Below are 14,497 nucleotides of genomic sequence, written 5' to 3' on the forward strand. Positions count from 1 at the left end.
AACAACATCCAGACACTTAAATATTTTCTTGGTGCTACAGGAACTCCATACCTTTAAATCCATGGGCCTAACTGTCTGACCTCCCAGCTTGTACTTCAGGTAGAATGGTATGTACTTCATGCTAGCTTTTACATAGTGTTTGAAATAGATGTTATTGTTCCAAGTCTGTGCTAAACCAGCGTTCTTTCATTTGTATTCAAGCAAATCTGAAGTAACAGTTTGACCAACTTTATTATTTTCCTGGTTGTATTAATTTTATGTAGTACAAAATTCCCTTATTTAAGCAATTTGAAAAGAAAAATATGAAGTTCCACACAAAGCCAGCATAACACATTTTACCTAACAGGAAATACACCCTTGTCAGATATTTTAAAGCTTGATGTTTTCTGTAAGAGCTTAATTTGTACTTATGTTTGAGTTCACAGCTTCAGACATCTGGATTCCAGTTCAGGGTTTATTTGCATACAAAAATATATTATAATGGAAAAAAGCATTAAAAGTTCTCAACTATATAAAATTACAAATATATTTTCATAAAAGCAACTTTAAATTAAAATTCAAGCTATATTTTAAAGCAAAATACAGCTGTAACACTTAAGTTATTTATTCCATCTGCTGCAAAGTGACAAAACTGATGTTGCCAGTTAAATACTTGTAGGAGTTTGCAAAGGTTATGTTCCGAAGGTGAATATCTTGGGTAGCAAAGTTAGCAGACAAGGGCAGCAGTTCTCAGTGATTGATTTTACTTATCCTTCAGAAGAATTTCACAGGCAAGCACAATGCCAAAGATTCATTTCACATACCTGGAAATAACACAACAAGAAAGATCATTAAGTTCCATATTAAACAAGATTGCATGTTGTTGATATACCAGACACCTTATCTATGCCCAGCTTGCTAGACTGCCTGACAAGCCAAAATTATGCCTTTTTAATTAAAATGAGAGCCAGAAGGTTAGTGTGTAAAATATTAAGGCAATTACTGTTCTAATGAGTGTTTAGGCTTGAAAAGGCATCTGTACAAAGTTCTGTGTCACCTCAAGCATGTAAATACAACTCCTCAAACATGTGGTAAGTATCAGATGGAAGCTGGACTTTTTCCTCAGAATTTCTGTGTACAATAAAGATAGTGTCACTTCTTACAGTGATACACTATAAATGAGACTCTGCTGAAATCACTAGAGATTTGCTTAGGATTAAAAAAAAAAAACAAAACAAAAAACCCCAAACCCACTACAGCAGGTGGCAGTCCCTACCCTCACCTTCAACATGTTTTGCAAGGGGACAATGAAACCCATACACTACAGGCAATTCTTTCAGAGTTAGCTGCAACACAGCTGTGCAAGATACAGTAATGTAAATACTTGCTGGTTTGGGGTTTCATTGTTCTACAAACCTTCCGAAACTCTGAAGTTTTTCATAAAAGCCGTCCATTAGGTTTCACTGGTAAAGATAAAGTTAGCTTAAGCATACATCCATGACAGAAGTCAGGAAACTACAAATATATTTTAAGTCAGAGAAGTGAAACCAGGATTAAGATACACGAAAAACAATAGGGAAGCAGGAAGCTCGTAAAGGCAGCTGTCTTGGGTTAAGTCTAAGGCAGATGGCCAAGGGTTCAAGAATTACAGGGAAGGGAAAATACCTAATGAATACAAGAAACTCAGTTCACAATTTACTGGAAGAGGGGAGTAGGGGGGAGTATCATGCTGCTGTTTAGATCTAGTCCTACAGTTTGTTGGTTTGGGATCTATAGTCTGGTTCCATACAGAAAAAAAAACAACAACCACAACACACATCACCAGTACCATGTCTGTAACAGCACAGGAAGAAGGAGAAAGAATAGGCAGAGTACGTGGCTGGGAACAGAAGGGCTTTTTTTTGGTTTTGTTCATTATGATTTAAAAAAAAAAACCAAAACCAACCACCAACAATTTAGTACTGTGACTGGAAAACACAATCTGTAGATAGTGACAGAAAAAGTGATCTAAATTCCATTCCTGGTAGACAAGCACAAACAGAACATAGCAGCTCTGTAATTCTTTCATAAAGCAAAGTCTAGAATAGAAAGGTTCCCTTCACCTACAGCTACTCCTGCAGTCACTTAGCTTTATAACAAAGAAACAAAACACCACTTTTTAGCTGAGTTTTGAGTATTTACAAAAGTGATGTTTACTTGATCTGCACATTGTAAAGGAGAGGTGAATTGCAGCTGCCCCAGAGGTGGGGACATGGGTCCATTGGAGTAATATGTATGTCTATCCACATAATGATCCATAGGATTAAAAAACTAAAATGAAGCCACCTATGTAAAAGTATTGCTAGCCTTCCCTTTCCTCTCCTCCCATGCACTGGCTTTCATCGCCCTTTGACAGTACCAAGTGAGATGCAGCCTACTAATAAAAATCTACTTACTTGCTAGTGTCCTGTCAAGATCAGCAATGAAGTCTTCCAGTTCTTTTGTGTCTCCAAGCTTTGCTGCAATGTAAGAGTAAATACTGCTTAGACATGACATATTTCTTTGGCCAAAAGAAACACTGGAACCACAAGATCCTCCAAATCATTTTCAGTGGTATCAAACATGCTGTGGATTATTTTCAGGAAAGGTCATTAGAGTTGCTGCGATGTCCAAATGCATTCTTAGAAAACAGGGGAGACAATGCAAATTCTGGTTTTTATGGTTTTCCATTTGACAGAAGCGAAGCAATTCTGTTTAATTTCAACCTGTGCTTTTTAAGGAAGTGGAGAAAAAAAAAACAACCTCTATGCCAACTAATCCATGTCCTTGCTATGTGGGAGTCTGCCTTTTTACATCTATTCAGATACTGCATTCATGACCCTAATCAAACCCCACCCAGTTAGCTCCCAGTCCTACTCAAATCTAAGCCTCTTAAATCATATCAGTAACACTGGTTTGTTGTGATGGACCAAGACCAAAGGATCTGACATATAGTATAAATTAGGATACAAACATCCACCTAAGTTTCCACTCTTGAGAACACCACTGGTTCACTCAATCTAGTTTTACTGCAAGGGGCTTTCTTATTTCTGTGGTCCATTCCAAGCTGGTTCCAACTCTATTTCTGTCTTTCTGTCTTCTCATCAGGAAGAGCATCTTGACTTTTAGTGCAATTCCTTGCCAAGTATTTCCTGACAGTTTAACTGAACTCTTTCTTGCTACTTCTTAGTAACTATTACTCATTATTTCTCCCTAGTATCAGCTAATTAGAAAGAAAGCATTTAACTGTTTTTTTTGTAACTGGTCACTGTGGAAAAGCCATGAAAGCATGAAAAGCTCTCCAGCATGCATCTGAGAAGACTAGTTGCAACAAAAGCACCATGTAGTACATTACGTATGACTGATCATTTAACTCTGGAGTAGACATATCAATAATCTAAGTTAACCTGAATTAAAAAAAAAAAAAAAAGCTCCTTGATCATCTGCAAGACAGAAGCTGCTTTGAAACAACATTGCTAGGGTTATATAGCATAGCATGGGTTGTATCAACTGGGCAAGGTCTGTATGGATCCAAGTAATTGTGTTAACTTGAATGACAGATAGGGCTTTGGAGGAGTTGCCAACTGTACCTCTGCATTCAGGCTAAGTATTTCTGCGAGCAGATGGGACACTTATGGTACTTAGTTGCTTCAGTAAGAATTAACTTGTGTTATTTCTTAAGTGAAATATTCTGTAAGTAGTACTATGATTCTTCATCAACCAAAAACCTGGACTTTTTAGTTTGGTGTTTCAAAACCAGAAGAGTTGCCAGGTCGCCTGCAAAGAAGTGTAGATGCAGTGTGCTATTGCTGTTGATAATCAAGACAATAATACTTGAATCTGTAGTGTGCTCAACAGTAATCCTTAGTTTTGTTGTAATTAAAAAAAAAAAAAAAAAAAAACACACACAAAAGAGCGAATGCATGCATGTGAATCCTGGCTCACAGAAAGAAGCCTATATAATGAAGATTTAGGAAGAAATGCCAGTGCCAGCAGTTAAAATTAAACTTACCTCTACACGGAGTTACGGATGGAGATGGCAAGCTTGGAGTAGATGCAGTTGGAGAATTAAGCTTTTCATCACTGAGGCTGAAACTATTTCTGTACAGTGAATCTGCACCTGTAAAAAGTTTATTATAAAGTGAAATTAACACCTTCTGCAATTTTGCAATAGAAAACAAAAATAAGGCCTTTCCTCATATGGCTTTCAAAGTCTGCAGAAAAATTTATAGACTTCAAAGTCAGAGGGATAAATAAATCATCCATTGTGTGAAAGCTACTGTTAAAAAGCAAGCAGTCCTAGGCCCAGTCCTCACTCCCAGTGAGGAAAGTGTCAGCTTTACCTGCAGTCAGTATCATTTGGAAAATATTACAAGAATGGCAATTATCCCACATGACTAAATTCAGCCTGGTATGACCCGACTGACTAATTCACAATATTCTGGGAAAATCTGGTTACCTGATTTTTTCAAAAGCCATTAAAGAAAAAGCTGAATAAAGAGCTCCAGGACAAGGACAGTCCCTGGAATGGAGAATATATTCAGCATTGTCCTCATCCCTGAAGCAAACTCACCAAACTCATACATTACTCTGCTGCTTTAGGTCTTGCATTCTAGATAAATGGTATGGCATCAGAACGTCTGTACACAAGATGTTCTGCAATCTTATTTTAGGCGGTCTTTCAAAGAAAGCTTTATATGCCCTGGAAAGTTCCAATATCATTCTGATGTTCTTTGATTTTTAGACAATGCCTTACATTTCAGAAATATCAAAAACTGATCTTTATATTGTCTCTTTTTAAGAAAAAGTTTCAAAATGCACAGTGCACACAAAGTATTAGTCAGGACTCCACTGGAAGGAGGAATTGTCACTGTGTTAGACACACTAAAACTGCTAGTTCCTGCAGCTTTGAGCCAGTGACCTGAAAACTGCAGTTCTACAAAAAGAAACCACTGTAATATGAACATGCCAATGGTCTCCATTTATTTGGCACACTTCCTAGGAAATAAGCGTATGTCTCATTATATGGGGTGGTAACTACCACCACTTGCCATTGAGGCCAGCAATTTTGTCTCCCTGCAGCACATGTATCATTTGTCCTTGCAGCCCCAGCCTAAGAAGTGGTTGCACTGAAGCATTAAGTCATCCGAGTCAGAACTGTCACACTTCCTTGGATGCCTGTCCCATTTGCTAATCCAGGAGATGACTGCCTTAGTTAAATTAAGGGTGTCTTGCTGAATTAGCAAAAGGGGGCAAGAACACAGCTTGCCAAGATGCACCCATCTCCACCCCCACTGAAAACTGCCATGACATTTGCAGATAGCAAATGTAGAGACCATCCTCCAGCAGACTACTCCTCTACCGCAGTTTTCCCATCTTTGGGAAGAGCATGTGTCCACACCCATCTCCTCCAGCCTGCTGTCCTTACCAGCACAAAATCACCTTCCACAGGAATACGCAGACACAGTGACAAATCAGACCAGACCAGTTGACAGCATCTACTTAGCCTGTCAGATGTCTCCTCAGCCATAGGCCGACTGTCTGTTTCTTCTGTGCTAGCTTCCAGGCCTACCTCTGTTGCAATACACTCCAAAGCAGCCTGTGCGAGAAGCTTCAACCTGGAATATTTTCCTCGTTCACAGGCATGTTGGCCCATAAGAGTACTGTACCTTTCACAGTTCGCATTGCAATCAGTTCTGATCTTGTTCTAGCAAACACGTGCTACCCACAGCACTACGCAGACATGAGCAATGCTGTGACTGACATCTGTTACCTGGGACTATTGCCTGCCCAAATCAGCCACCAGTTGGTATTTCTTGTTTAAAAAGAGGGGTATACTTCTTCATGCCAGCTTTTTATTGCTATTTCTTTATCTTCACTCCTAAGTCCCTATTCTCTCTAAACCTGAGCAGACCAAAACCTATCTACTTGGAAGTTCAGATATAAGAAAGATTTGATTAATACAATCCAGGATTGAGATAACTGTAGATAGAAAAACGGAAGAGTAAGCAATTTTGAAAGTAGCTCCTAAAACCATAAAAACCTATGGGGAGGGGGTAATCTGGCAATGCTCTGCAATGATGTGTGTCACCAGTATTGTACTATACAACTATACAATATGAACCCTGTTACTGAACGTAACAGGTAAAGGTAACACAAATTTCCTCCTGAAATCAGCTTATGGACCAACTTTCTACTACAATCACATTTTTTTTCAGCCAAGATGCAAACACTAGTGACCAAGAAACTTAAAACGGAAAACTAGCTGTTCAGGACAAACCCCTCCCATCACAAAAAAGCCAAACAACTTGTAACACCTCACACAAACAGTCCTGTAGCCAAGAGTACAACTTGCTGAAACACTGACAGAACAGACCAAAGATAAAACACTTTCCAGGCAATGTATTTGAAAAGAGCAGAATAAAGAACTTCCAAATTATTTCATACTTTAAAGGTTTTAGAGCTCACTGAATTAACAAAAAATAATCCAGAGAACAAATGGCTACAAAACTGAGTGTACTTTTAATGTGGAGTCTACGCTACTAGTATCCAGACACCAAATGGAGCGATGCTGTGAATTTATATTACAAAACAATTCTTTGCATACACCAAATCCAAAGCTCCAGTTGCTCTTCTACATAGCTGGAATAAAATGTTCTTTTTGTGAATGCCTGTGGGGGCAACTCACATTATGAAAGCTTTAATAAGCCATTTAAATTGGCCACAAACTATTCACCCAATTTTTTTTATTTATATCCATGTACACATCCAAGCTAGCAGTCAAGTCAACTTTGATTCTTTTTGTGGTTTTCTCACCATATTCCTTCCAAAAGAAGTTTAAAGTACTGACTTCTCACCTCACAATCTATTGAAACTAGAAAATGTTATTTCATACTGTCTTCCACAAACCTTATGCTGGGAGATATTTACAACTGGGCAAAAAGAAAGTAAGACAGAACAGTTGCTTTAAGTATCTGAATGTTTTTCTTCCACTATCAAAAGGTGAAGTGTTCTCACAAAACAGCTTTATCTTCTGATGGGTTGTAATATTAATAGTTTCATGAAAAATCAACATTTATCTTTCTCAAAAAAGCAAAAACATACTTTAGCTACTGGCTGTGGATTACACGTGCCACCGAGCAGCAGAGAAACTCTGGTGATGGAAGGAGGAAGGCATTGGCTCTACTATCACAGTCCTAACTGCTGTAAACAATGTACTATTAAAAAAATACTGCGATACCCATCACACAGTAATATCCTATTTGGTGAAGTGTGGCTGTAGGGCAGAAAGCTCTGGGAAAAGGACACATCAATCCTTGCTCTCTACTGGCTGCCTCAGCCAAGATTTGCTCATTCACCTCCAATAATGGCCCTTGGAAGGCTTCCACTGCCACACAAATACAGCATCCCCTGCAACCCAATAACCAGAAGCTGATGCCAAGGATCTCTCATCACTGCTGTCCTTTCACATGGAGCCCCTTTTCTCCAACTGCAACGCAAGTTTATCTATCATTCCTAACATTTTTCACTTTGGATTTTGATTCTACTGCCTGTGTGTACATATAAACTATGTCCCTTTGGCTGTTTAAAAAATAAAAACACACTCAAACTGTCTCTTAAAGAAAAAAAAGCCTTAAAACCTGAGAGAGTAAGCTATTGAGCTGATTTACGTAAGTCAAACTAAACCAACAGCTGCAAAATTAGGGGGTTGGAATAAATATGGGTGTATGTTACTTTGGCAAAATAATCTATAGTTAGTATTGACATTTGCTGTTCCAATATATGGTTAAACCACAAAGAACAACCACGGCAATACCATGTAAATATAGAATGTCCCCATGAAATGAGTAATTGAAAGGTTCTGGGCAGTAATTAACCAAAGGAGGAAAACCTCAAACTTTTCATTTTAAAGCAGATAATGGAAAAGTTCAGCCGTCTGACTTCTTCAGTATTATGCTCTTTCTAGTACCATAGTTCAAGATACAATTTTAAAGAGCCCTGGAGTCAGTAAAATTTTTTACGGCAGTTTTCAGTGGGGAGAATTTAGGGGGAAAAAAATAAATCACATCCCTAAAGTTTTCAGGAAGGAGCTTTAAAATTCCTCTTAAGTCTCTACAAGCCATGAATTTATTATAAAACAATAGTTCTGCATTTAATGAGCAGACTGTACAACTCACTCCTAGTTAGAACATAGCCTACTTACTAAAAAGATAAAATTGGGAATTTAATGCCATTGGAAGTGAGAAATATTCATGATGTAAAGAGCTTGTTTCACAACATGTGTTGCAGCCCTCAAGGATAGTGTTTATTTCGATCATAATCACACCTATGCTTGGCTCCACTGGGCATTTTTTGTGGGTTTTTCGCCTAGCTAACAAACATCACTTCAAACACTGACACAAAAATCACACCTTTTCATTTTTGACATGCCTAGGCCTCACTACTTAAAAGATTTCAAATCACATAGATACAAGGAAGTGATCTAGGAAGGCTGAAATTCAGATGCACACAAGCGTGCCTTCTCATTATATACAAAGCTTACCTTTCCACTCCCCCACCACACTCGGTACCTTTGAGGCTGTGTTTCCAACTCCAACCTTCCCATTTACTAATGCTCCCTTTCTAAAGTGTAATAGAAACAGGAATGCTGGAAAGATAAGAACAGGAAACCTTACAAAACCCCCACATTTCTCATTAAATTGAAATACTTGGAGAGAAGCCTATGCACCTGAAACTTCTGGCTTTTCTTCCCCCTGAATATATCAGTAATTTAATAAAACATTATTTCTCAGATCATTTAGTAACAGGTTATTTCTCCATGAGTCTTGCTTCATGTTTTCCTTATAAATATCATACTGCCTTCTTGTTAGGGACAGGTGTTAGAAGTCTGCAGAAGCAATCTAACTCCTCAAAATGTTCTCTTTATCATACAAGACTGATGTGCTGCTCACCTACTCCACATTCTGTCTCTCCTAACAGATGCCTATTTAAGAGTGGCGCAGCCACAGACTGATGGCTTCAAGATAAACTCTATCAAGCTCTTGCAAGGCACAGACCAGTATCTTTTCTAAGACAGCAGCAGCCTACAGCAGTCCCCAGTGGCCCCATCCCTCCTGCCATAATTTTATCTGATTATTTTTTTGAGCATGTAAACTTTTAGCACCCATGATACCTTAAGGCAATATATCTTACCATTTAAATATACACTGTGAGAAGAAATAGCTTCTCTTATTCTTTGAAATGTGTTGATTTAATTTAATTTCCTCATACTTGGTAACAGTAAGGCACTTTCCTAATGTCACTTAGGATTTTCTGGAAGACTAGCTTGTCCCCACCCAAGACATCTCTTCTCTAGCCTGACAGTCCCAGCCTATTTAATCACTTGGAAACAATTTTATGTCTCCAGTCATTTCTGTTGCCTTTTTCTGTACATTATTTAGTCACACACTGCAAGATTGCCAATGTAAACAGGCTTTTCAAGATGAGTGCTGCAGTATTAACAGTGTCTGATGCTTCATCTGTAGGCATTATTGCAAGCACATAGAGACATTCCTGGCATGTAACCACGAATGCTTGCAGTACACCAGGCACTGGGTGTTAACAGATACTGTTCAACCTCTTAGTAAACCTGCACCTACTTGGTTTTGAGATTATAAAATTGAGAGTTCTAGATGCACTCAGGGTTGGTTTTTTTTGTTGTTGTTGTGTTTAAAAGCTGGAGGTATTTGTCAGAAAGAATTTACATACTCCTAAAAAACCTGAAGATACACTGTAGGCTGTATGAGTGCAAGAATTGAATCTATGCATTTAATTTGCAATGTTTTTAACAAAGAGGTTGGAAGCCGAACCCGTCTCAAGAAAATGCATCCAGAGCTAGAAGTGTGAAACATTTCTGAAAGCCCAACAACAGATTACAGTTTAGCTTTCTGGTGTTACTGTAACTTCAGCAAAAGAAACACTGAAGTGCTTCCTTTCTCAGCCTCTCAAAGTCCCAACTTTCTATTCATTATCTTAAGCCTAAACTTGGAAGACTGTCCAGACATTGCCATATACTGTACTAGCACAATGCACCAAGAAGGCATGCAATTTATGCAGGCAAGCCTGCACTTTTCTTTGCAAGCTTATTCCAACACACAAGAAGCAAATTATATCTCTAGGAGTTCATCAACATAGCTGCATCTACACTAGTAGCTTTTGCCAGTACAGCACTCCTGTTTTATCCTATTTTATCACAACCAACACACACTGTAAATAGCAAAGAGTTATAAGGTATCCCTCAACCTACAAGTTTCAGCATGATTAATAACCTTAAGTACAAAGCTGTTATACTCCTATTCAATTGAATACATCAAACACACACAGTTGGTACTCACTCACAGTCCAGCAACTCAAGAATGTTGGAGTAACTCATCAGTTGCATCATGATTTCCAGCACTGACCCCATCAGCTGTTGTGGTTAATGTAATACTTGTGGGCCAAGTACTAAGATCATCATGAACATCTGCACTTGCGAGCCTTTCTATTACTGTAAGGTCTAGAGTCCACAGTGTTACGTACACTACTTAATGTGGCCAAGACTGACCTCGTCCAAAGATTATTTAGTCAAATAGCAGGACAAGATAGGGGAGAATCAAGTGCTATCGTTCCCATTTTCCACAGTAGTCTCTTGAAATGTCTAATTTTTCTTAGGAGCCTGAAATATGTAATGTAAGAATTTAAATCAGTACTTCTGGAGCTAGCTCCCTCAAGAGGGGATTTTAAGGTTAAAAGCAGTATTTGCAGGATTAACTACATTGATAAAGATCTTTTGTAAATATTTCTGTTAAATTAAACAGGCTCATCCTCATGGCAGAAACCCCAGGAGAGGAAAGGCTTTCCTTACCCTACTAAACAGTGCTATTCGAGTAGGACCACTTGGTATCTGTTATTAGCTTCTCAAAGTTGAAGACTGATACAGGGGTCCTGAAACAAACAGCTGCAACAGTTTAAAATGTTACCTTACCTTACAGTCCCATCCTAGACTCAAAAGGTATCACTGCAGAAGTGACCGAGCGATACATATGCCTAACCTTCAGTCACACTACATCTGTTAGGAGAATTACATTAACAAACAAACAAGAGATAGTACTAACACAGGACAGTCCGAACTGTTCTACACGTACACGACAAAGTATACTTCCAATAGTCTTGGCATTGGATAACAAAATTCTTGCAAAGATGTGAAGACTCTTCACATGAACAAGAGAGTCATTCAAACTATCTGCAGATAATATTGTTGGAATTCTTTTTGCATTGCTACAGATTCAAGTTGTCAGAACTTGGTCTTTCAGCCCAGTTTCTCCTTGACCCTGCAGTGGCGTTTAACCTAAGCACTACCATGGGAATTGCAAGGTCATGAACTCAGCACTACACAATAGAGACCAAAGGAAAGGGGAACCTAGGGGAAAAGTTCGAGTTTGAACAGAAAAAGCCTGGATAAGTAGGAAAATCCCTGCATCTATTCTTAAAATAGAGGCAGGGAGTGTAGCTGGATTACATCAGACACTGGAGCCTGTTTTGTAAAAGGAGCTCTTCATAAATCTGTGATTCCTTTCCAATCCTACCATAACTTCAAAACAAGAAGTTGTCTGCACCAAATGATGCCTTTAGGAAGAAGAGTTTTACTGGGCCTTTTCTGAGAAACAAGGCGAACTAGCTGTTTTTCTGTATCACTTTCCTTAGTCATAACCTCATACACTTGACACCACTGGATGCCAATAGGTGACTCAGTGCACCGTCCTGGTCCAGTATATGCCAGTGTCCAGAAGACAGCGATTTTGATTTCTCCAGAGCCACCTTTCACATGATGCATCACCAAGGGAGGAACCCCAGCAGAGGGTGGGGATTGAAAGCTCAACAAGTTCCTCGTACAAGAGCCTCAAGGACTTCGTATAGAACCATCAAACTCTGTCTACCCTGCCATCCCATTAATGTCTTCAGCCTAAATAAATCAGCACAAATTTGTGACACAGATTTTTGTTTTCCAGATCTTCCTGAAGAACCAGTCTTCCAGTATACATGAGTATGCCATTTCTCACCAGGCCTCCTGGCCTGCCAGAGAACACCATCACCTTCCTTCAAAGGTCCTTCCTGTCAATTCTAACAGAGGAGTTTTAAGCAGCATTCAAGATTTAAGTTTTCCAAACCACAGCAGATATGCTAAGTAACTACAGATAACTTTATCCATGCAAGAATTAAGTTCTGGGGTTTTTTATGGTTTTCTCAACAGCAGATTATTTCACTCTATCATTTTAAGTGTCTCATTTGTGGCAAGAGTATGTGAGAGGTTAATATATTACAAAATTGAAGACTGCACAAGAAATAGTAACACTACGGCCATATTGCTGTAGTTAATAATAGACTTAAGATTTGTAACGCAGCTCACATACTACATCAGCTTTGACTCAGTAAAGGCAGACCTCACCTTACACACCCTCAGCCACCCAAGAGGGTCCAGCCTAGATTAGGCACATATTTACAATCTTCCTCAGAGGGAGACAGACTTACAAGGAGTGATTCACCCACTAATTTATGAAACAGCAGAACAGCATCTGGATCCATGTATCTCCACTGACTACAGGAAAAAAGACCCAAAGGCACTGCTAGACAAGGTATCCTAGTTCAGAGCAGGTAAAACATTACCTGTCAACAAAATTAACAGAATCTTAGCCGCAATACTGAAATAAAGGGTTCTAATAACATGGAGAAGTAATGGTCTTGCAGCTTAAGTACTAGGACGATTATATTATATTTTAGTGCTAAGTCAACAGAACTGCACAGTAACTCCCTGAACTGATAAAAACGCACAACAGAAATTAAAGACACAACTTTATTATAAATAGTTGAAACCCAGGTAAGTTTCATGAAGCCCCCTGTACAGTTAGGACCTAGAACAGTGGCTATAGTTTGCTTTTAGCAGAACTTACTTCTGACAAAGTACCCCTTGCATCTACTGCTCCCAAGGAGAACAGCAGTTTCCAATCTAACTGTCTGGAAGAGAAAAGATTTCTTCTTTTCCTGACTAGCAAATTAAGTAAGAGAGATAACGCTTTTTCCCAAGGTATCTGTAAGAAGAAGTTTTTCCCATTTCTATGCTTTCTTGCTCACAGCAGGGCCTAAGCCAGTATCCGCTTCCCACCCTTCTCAGGGGATGTTCTGCACGCACCATTGCTATAGATCTAGCATACTTAGGTGCAAGTTCGCTTAAGCTGATCACTTCTGAAACAGCAGTAACACCAAACCAGGCACCTGGATGAGCTTCCAAGTGTTCCACAAAGCACACTTTAGTTCCCTCACTGTCAGCTGGTATTTCGGCTACTGAGATACAACGGACAGCCCCTGTCAGCCCAGGGTTTTGAAGACGCCGCGATGCCCCAGCATTCCGGCAGCCCGACCTTCTCCCGCAGCAGTTTTCGGCCGTGCCCGCTCTCAGAGGGGCCAGCTGTGATGCGGCTGCCCTCGGCACATCTCACCCTCCCTCTTCTGCTGCTCAGCACCGGGAGGATGAAGCCAGCGGGGCCAGACTTCGCATCCTTCTAACGCAAAAGGTAAAGGGAAACGTGTTGTTCTCTTTAAAAAGCAGGCGGGTTCCCCACCCTGCCCCTGTCGGGAGGGGATCGCGCTGGTTTTCGCCGCGCTGACCCCCCACCCCCGGGCCCGCCCGGACACTCACTCTCCGAGTCGCTGAGGCCGCTGCCGTCGCTGACGCTGGCGCTGCTCCGCCGCTTCATGCGCTCCAGGTGCTCGCCGTAGTGGAAGCGGCGCCGGCCGGCGGGGCAGGAGAACTCCGCCAGCACCGCGTCGAACTCCCCCAGCGCCTCCGCCAGGCCCCCGCCGCCGTCGTCCCCCAGCGCTGCCGGGCAGCGGCGTGAGGGCCCGTCGGGCGCTGTCCGCCCCGGGCCCCCGCGCTGTGAGGGCAGACCCGCCGCCCGCACCCCCCCCGCCCCCCACCCCGCGGCGGGAAGAAGCGAAAGGGCCCCGCCGCGCCCCCTCGGCCCGCCGCTCCCACCTTGACCCGCCGGCCGCTGCGCCTGAGGCGACTTCATGGCGGCGGGCCGAGGTGCCCCGCCGCCGGCCCGGCCTGCCGCCGCCAGCATGGGCGGCCTGGCGCCGCCGCCGCCGCCTCTTATAGCCCGCCGGGCGGGGGACTGAGGCGGAGGGGGCGGGAGGGGGCGGCGGCACCGCGGCCCGGCGCGGGGGCCGGGCGGTGCAGGTGCGCGTTCCCGGCCCGGGGCGGGCGCGGGGCCGGGTCCCCGCAGCAGCTCACCGGTACCACGGGTGGGGGCTGCCCTCTGACCGTCCCTCCCGACGGCGCAGTCGGGCCGTCCTCTGGCTGGCCTCGGCCTCCCCGTCCCGGCTGTCTGCGGGTCGGGACGGGCCCTGCCCCGGGCGTGTGCCGGGCGCTGGCGGAGGAGAGGAGCAGCAGAGCCGGCTCACGGAGGGAAGCTCGCACGAACACACG

General features: G+C 41.8%; 1 protein-coding gene across 2 annotated transcripts; it reads right to left on the reverse strand.

Moving 5' to 3' along the window:
• Positions 1-212: 212 nt before the first annotated feature.
• On the reverse strand, positions 213-14,275 carry RGCC (regulator of cell cycle). Of its 2 annotated transcripts, XM_080376858.1 has the most exons (5): positions 14,045-14,270; positions 13,709-13,888; positions 4,010-4,117; positions 2,415-2,477; positions 213-803 (listed from the first exon to the last, which is right to left on the reverse strand). In XM_080376858.1, exons 1-5 carry the CDS (start codon positions 14,130-14,132, stop codon positions 796-798), a joined length of 447 nt encoding a protein of 148 aa, XP_080232984.1. In that variant the 5' UTR covers positions 14,133-14,270; the 3' UTR covers positions 213-795. The 2 variants fall into 2 exon arrangements, with proteins under 2 accessions (XP_080232984.1, XP_080232983.1); XM_080376857.1 differs by having other exon boundaries at positions 13,709-14,275.
• Positions 14,276-14,497: the final 222 nt, after the last annotated feature.

This window comes from Falco punctatus (genome assembly GCF_963210335.1).
Source record: "Falco punctatus genome assembly, chromosome: 2".
Classification (NCBI taxonomy): domain Eukaryota; kingdom Metazoa; phylum Chordata; class Aves; order Falconiformes; family Falconidae; genus Falco; species Falco punctatus.

What these genes read in the sequence shown, in the direction of transcription:
- RGCC (XM_080376857.1), bottom strand. Translation starts at nt 14,132, where the DNA reads ATGCTGGCGGCGGCAGGCCGGGCCGGCGGCGGGGCACCTCGGCCCGCC. An exon ending in CGGCCTCAGCGACTCGGAGA is followed by an intron (nt 4,118 to 13,708) that starts GTGAGTGTCCGG and finishes AACTTTTTACAG; the next exon opens with GTGCAGATTCACTGTACAGA. An exon ending in ATCCGTAACTCCGTGTAGAG is followed by an intron (nt 2,478 to 4,009) that starts GTAAGTTTAATT and finishes CTTACATTGCAG; the next exon opens with CAAAGCTTGGAGACACAAAA.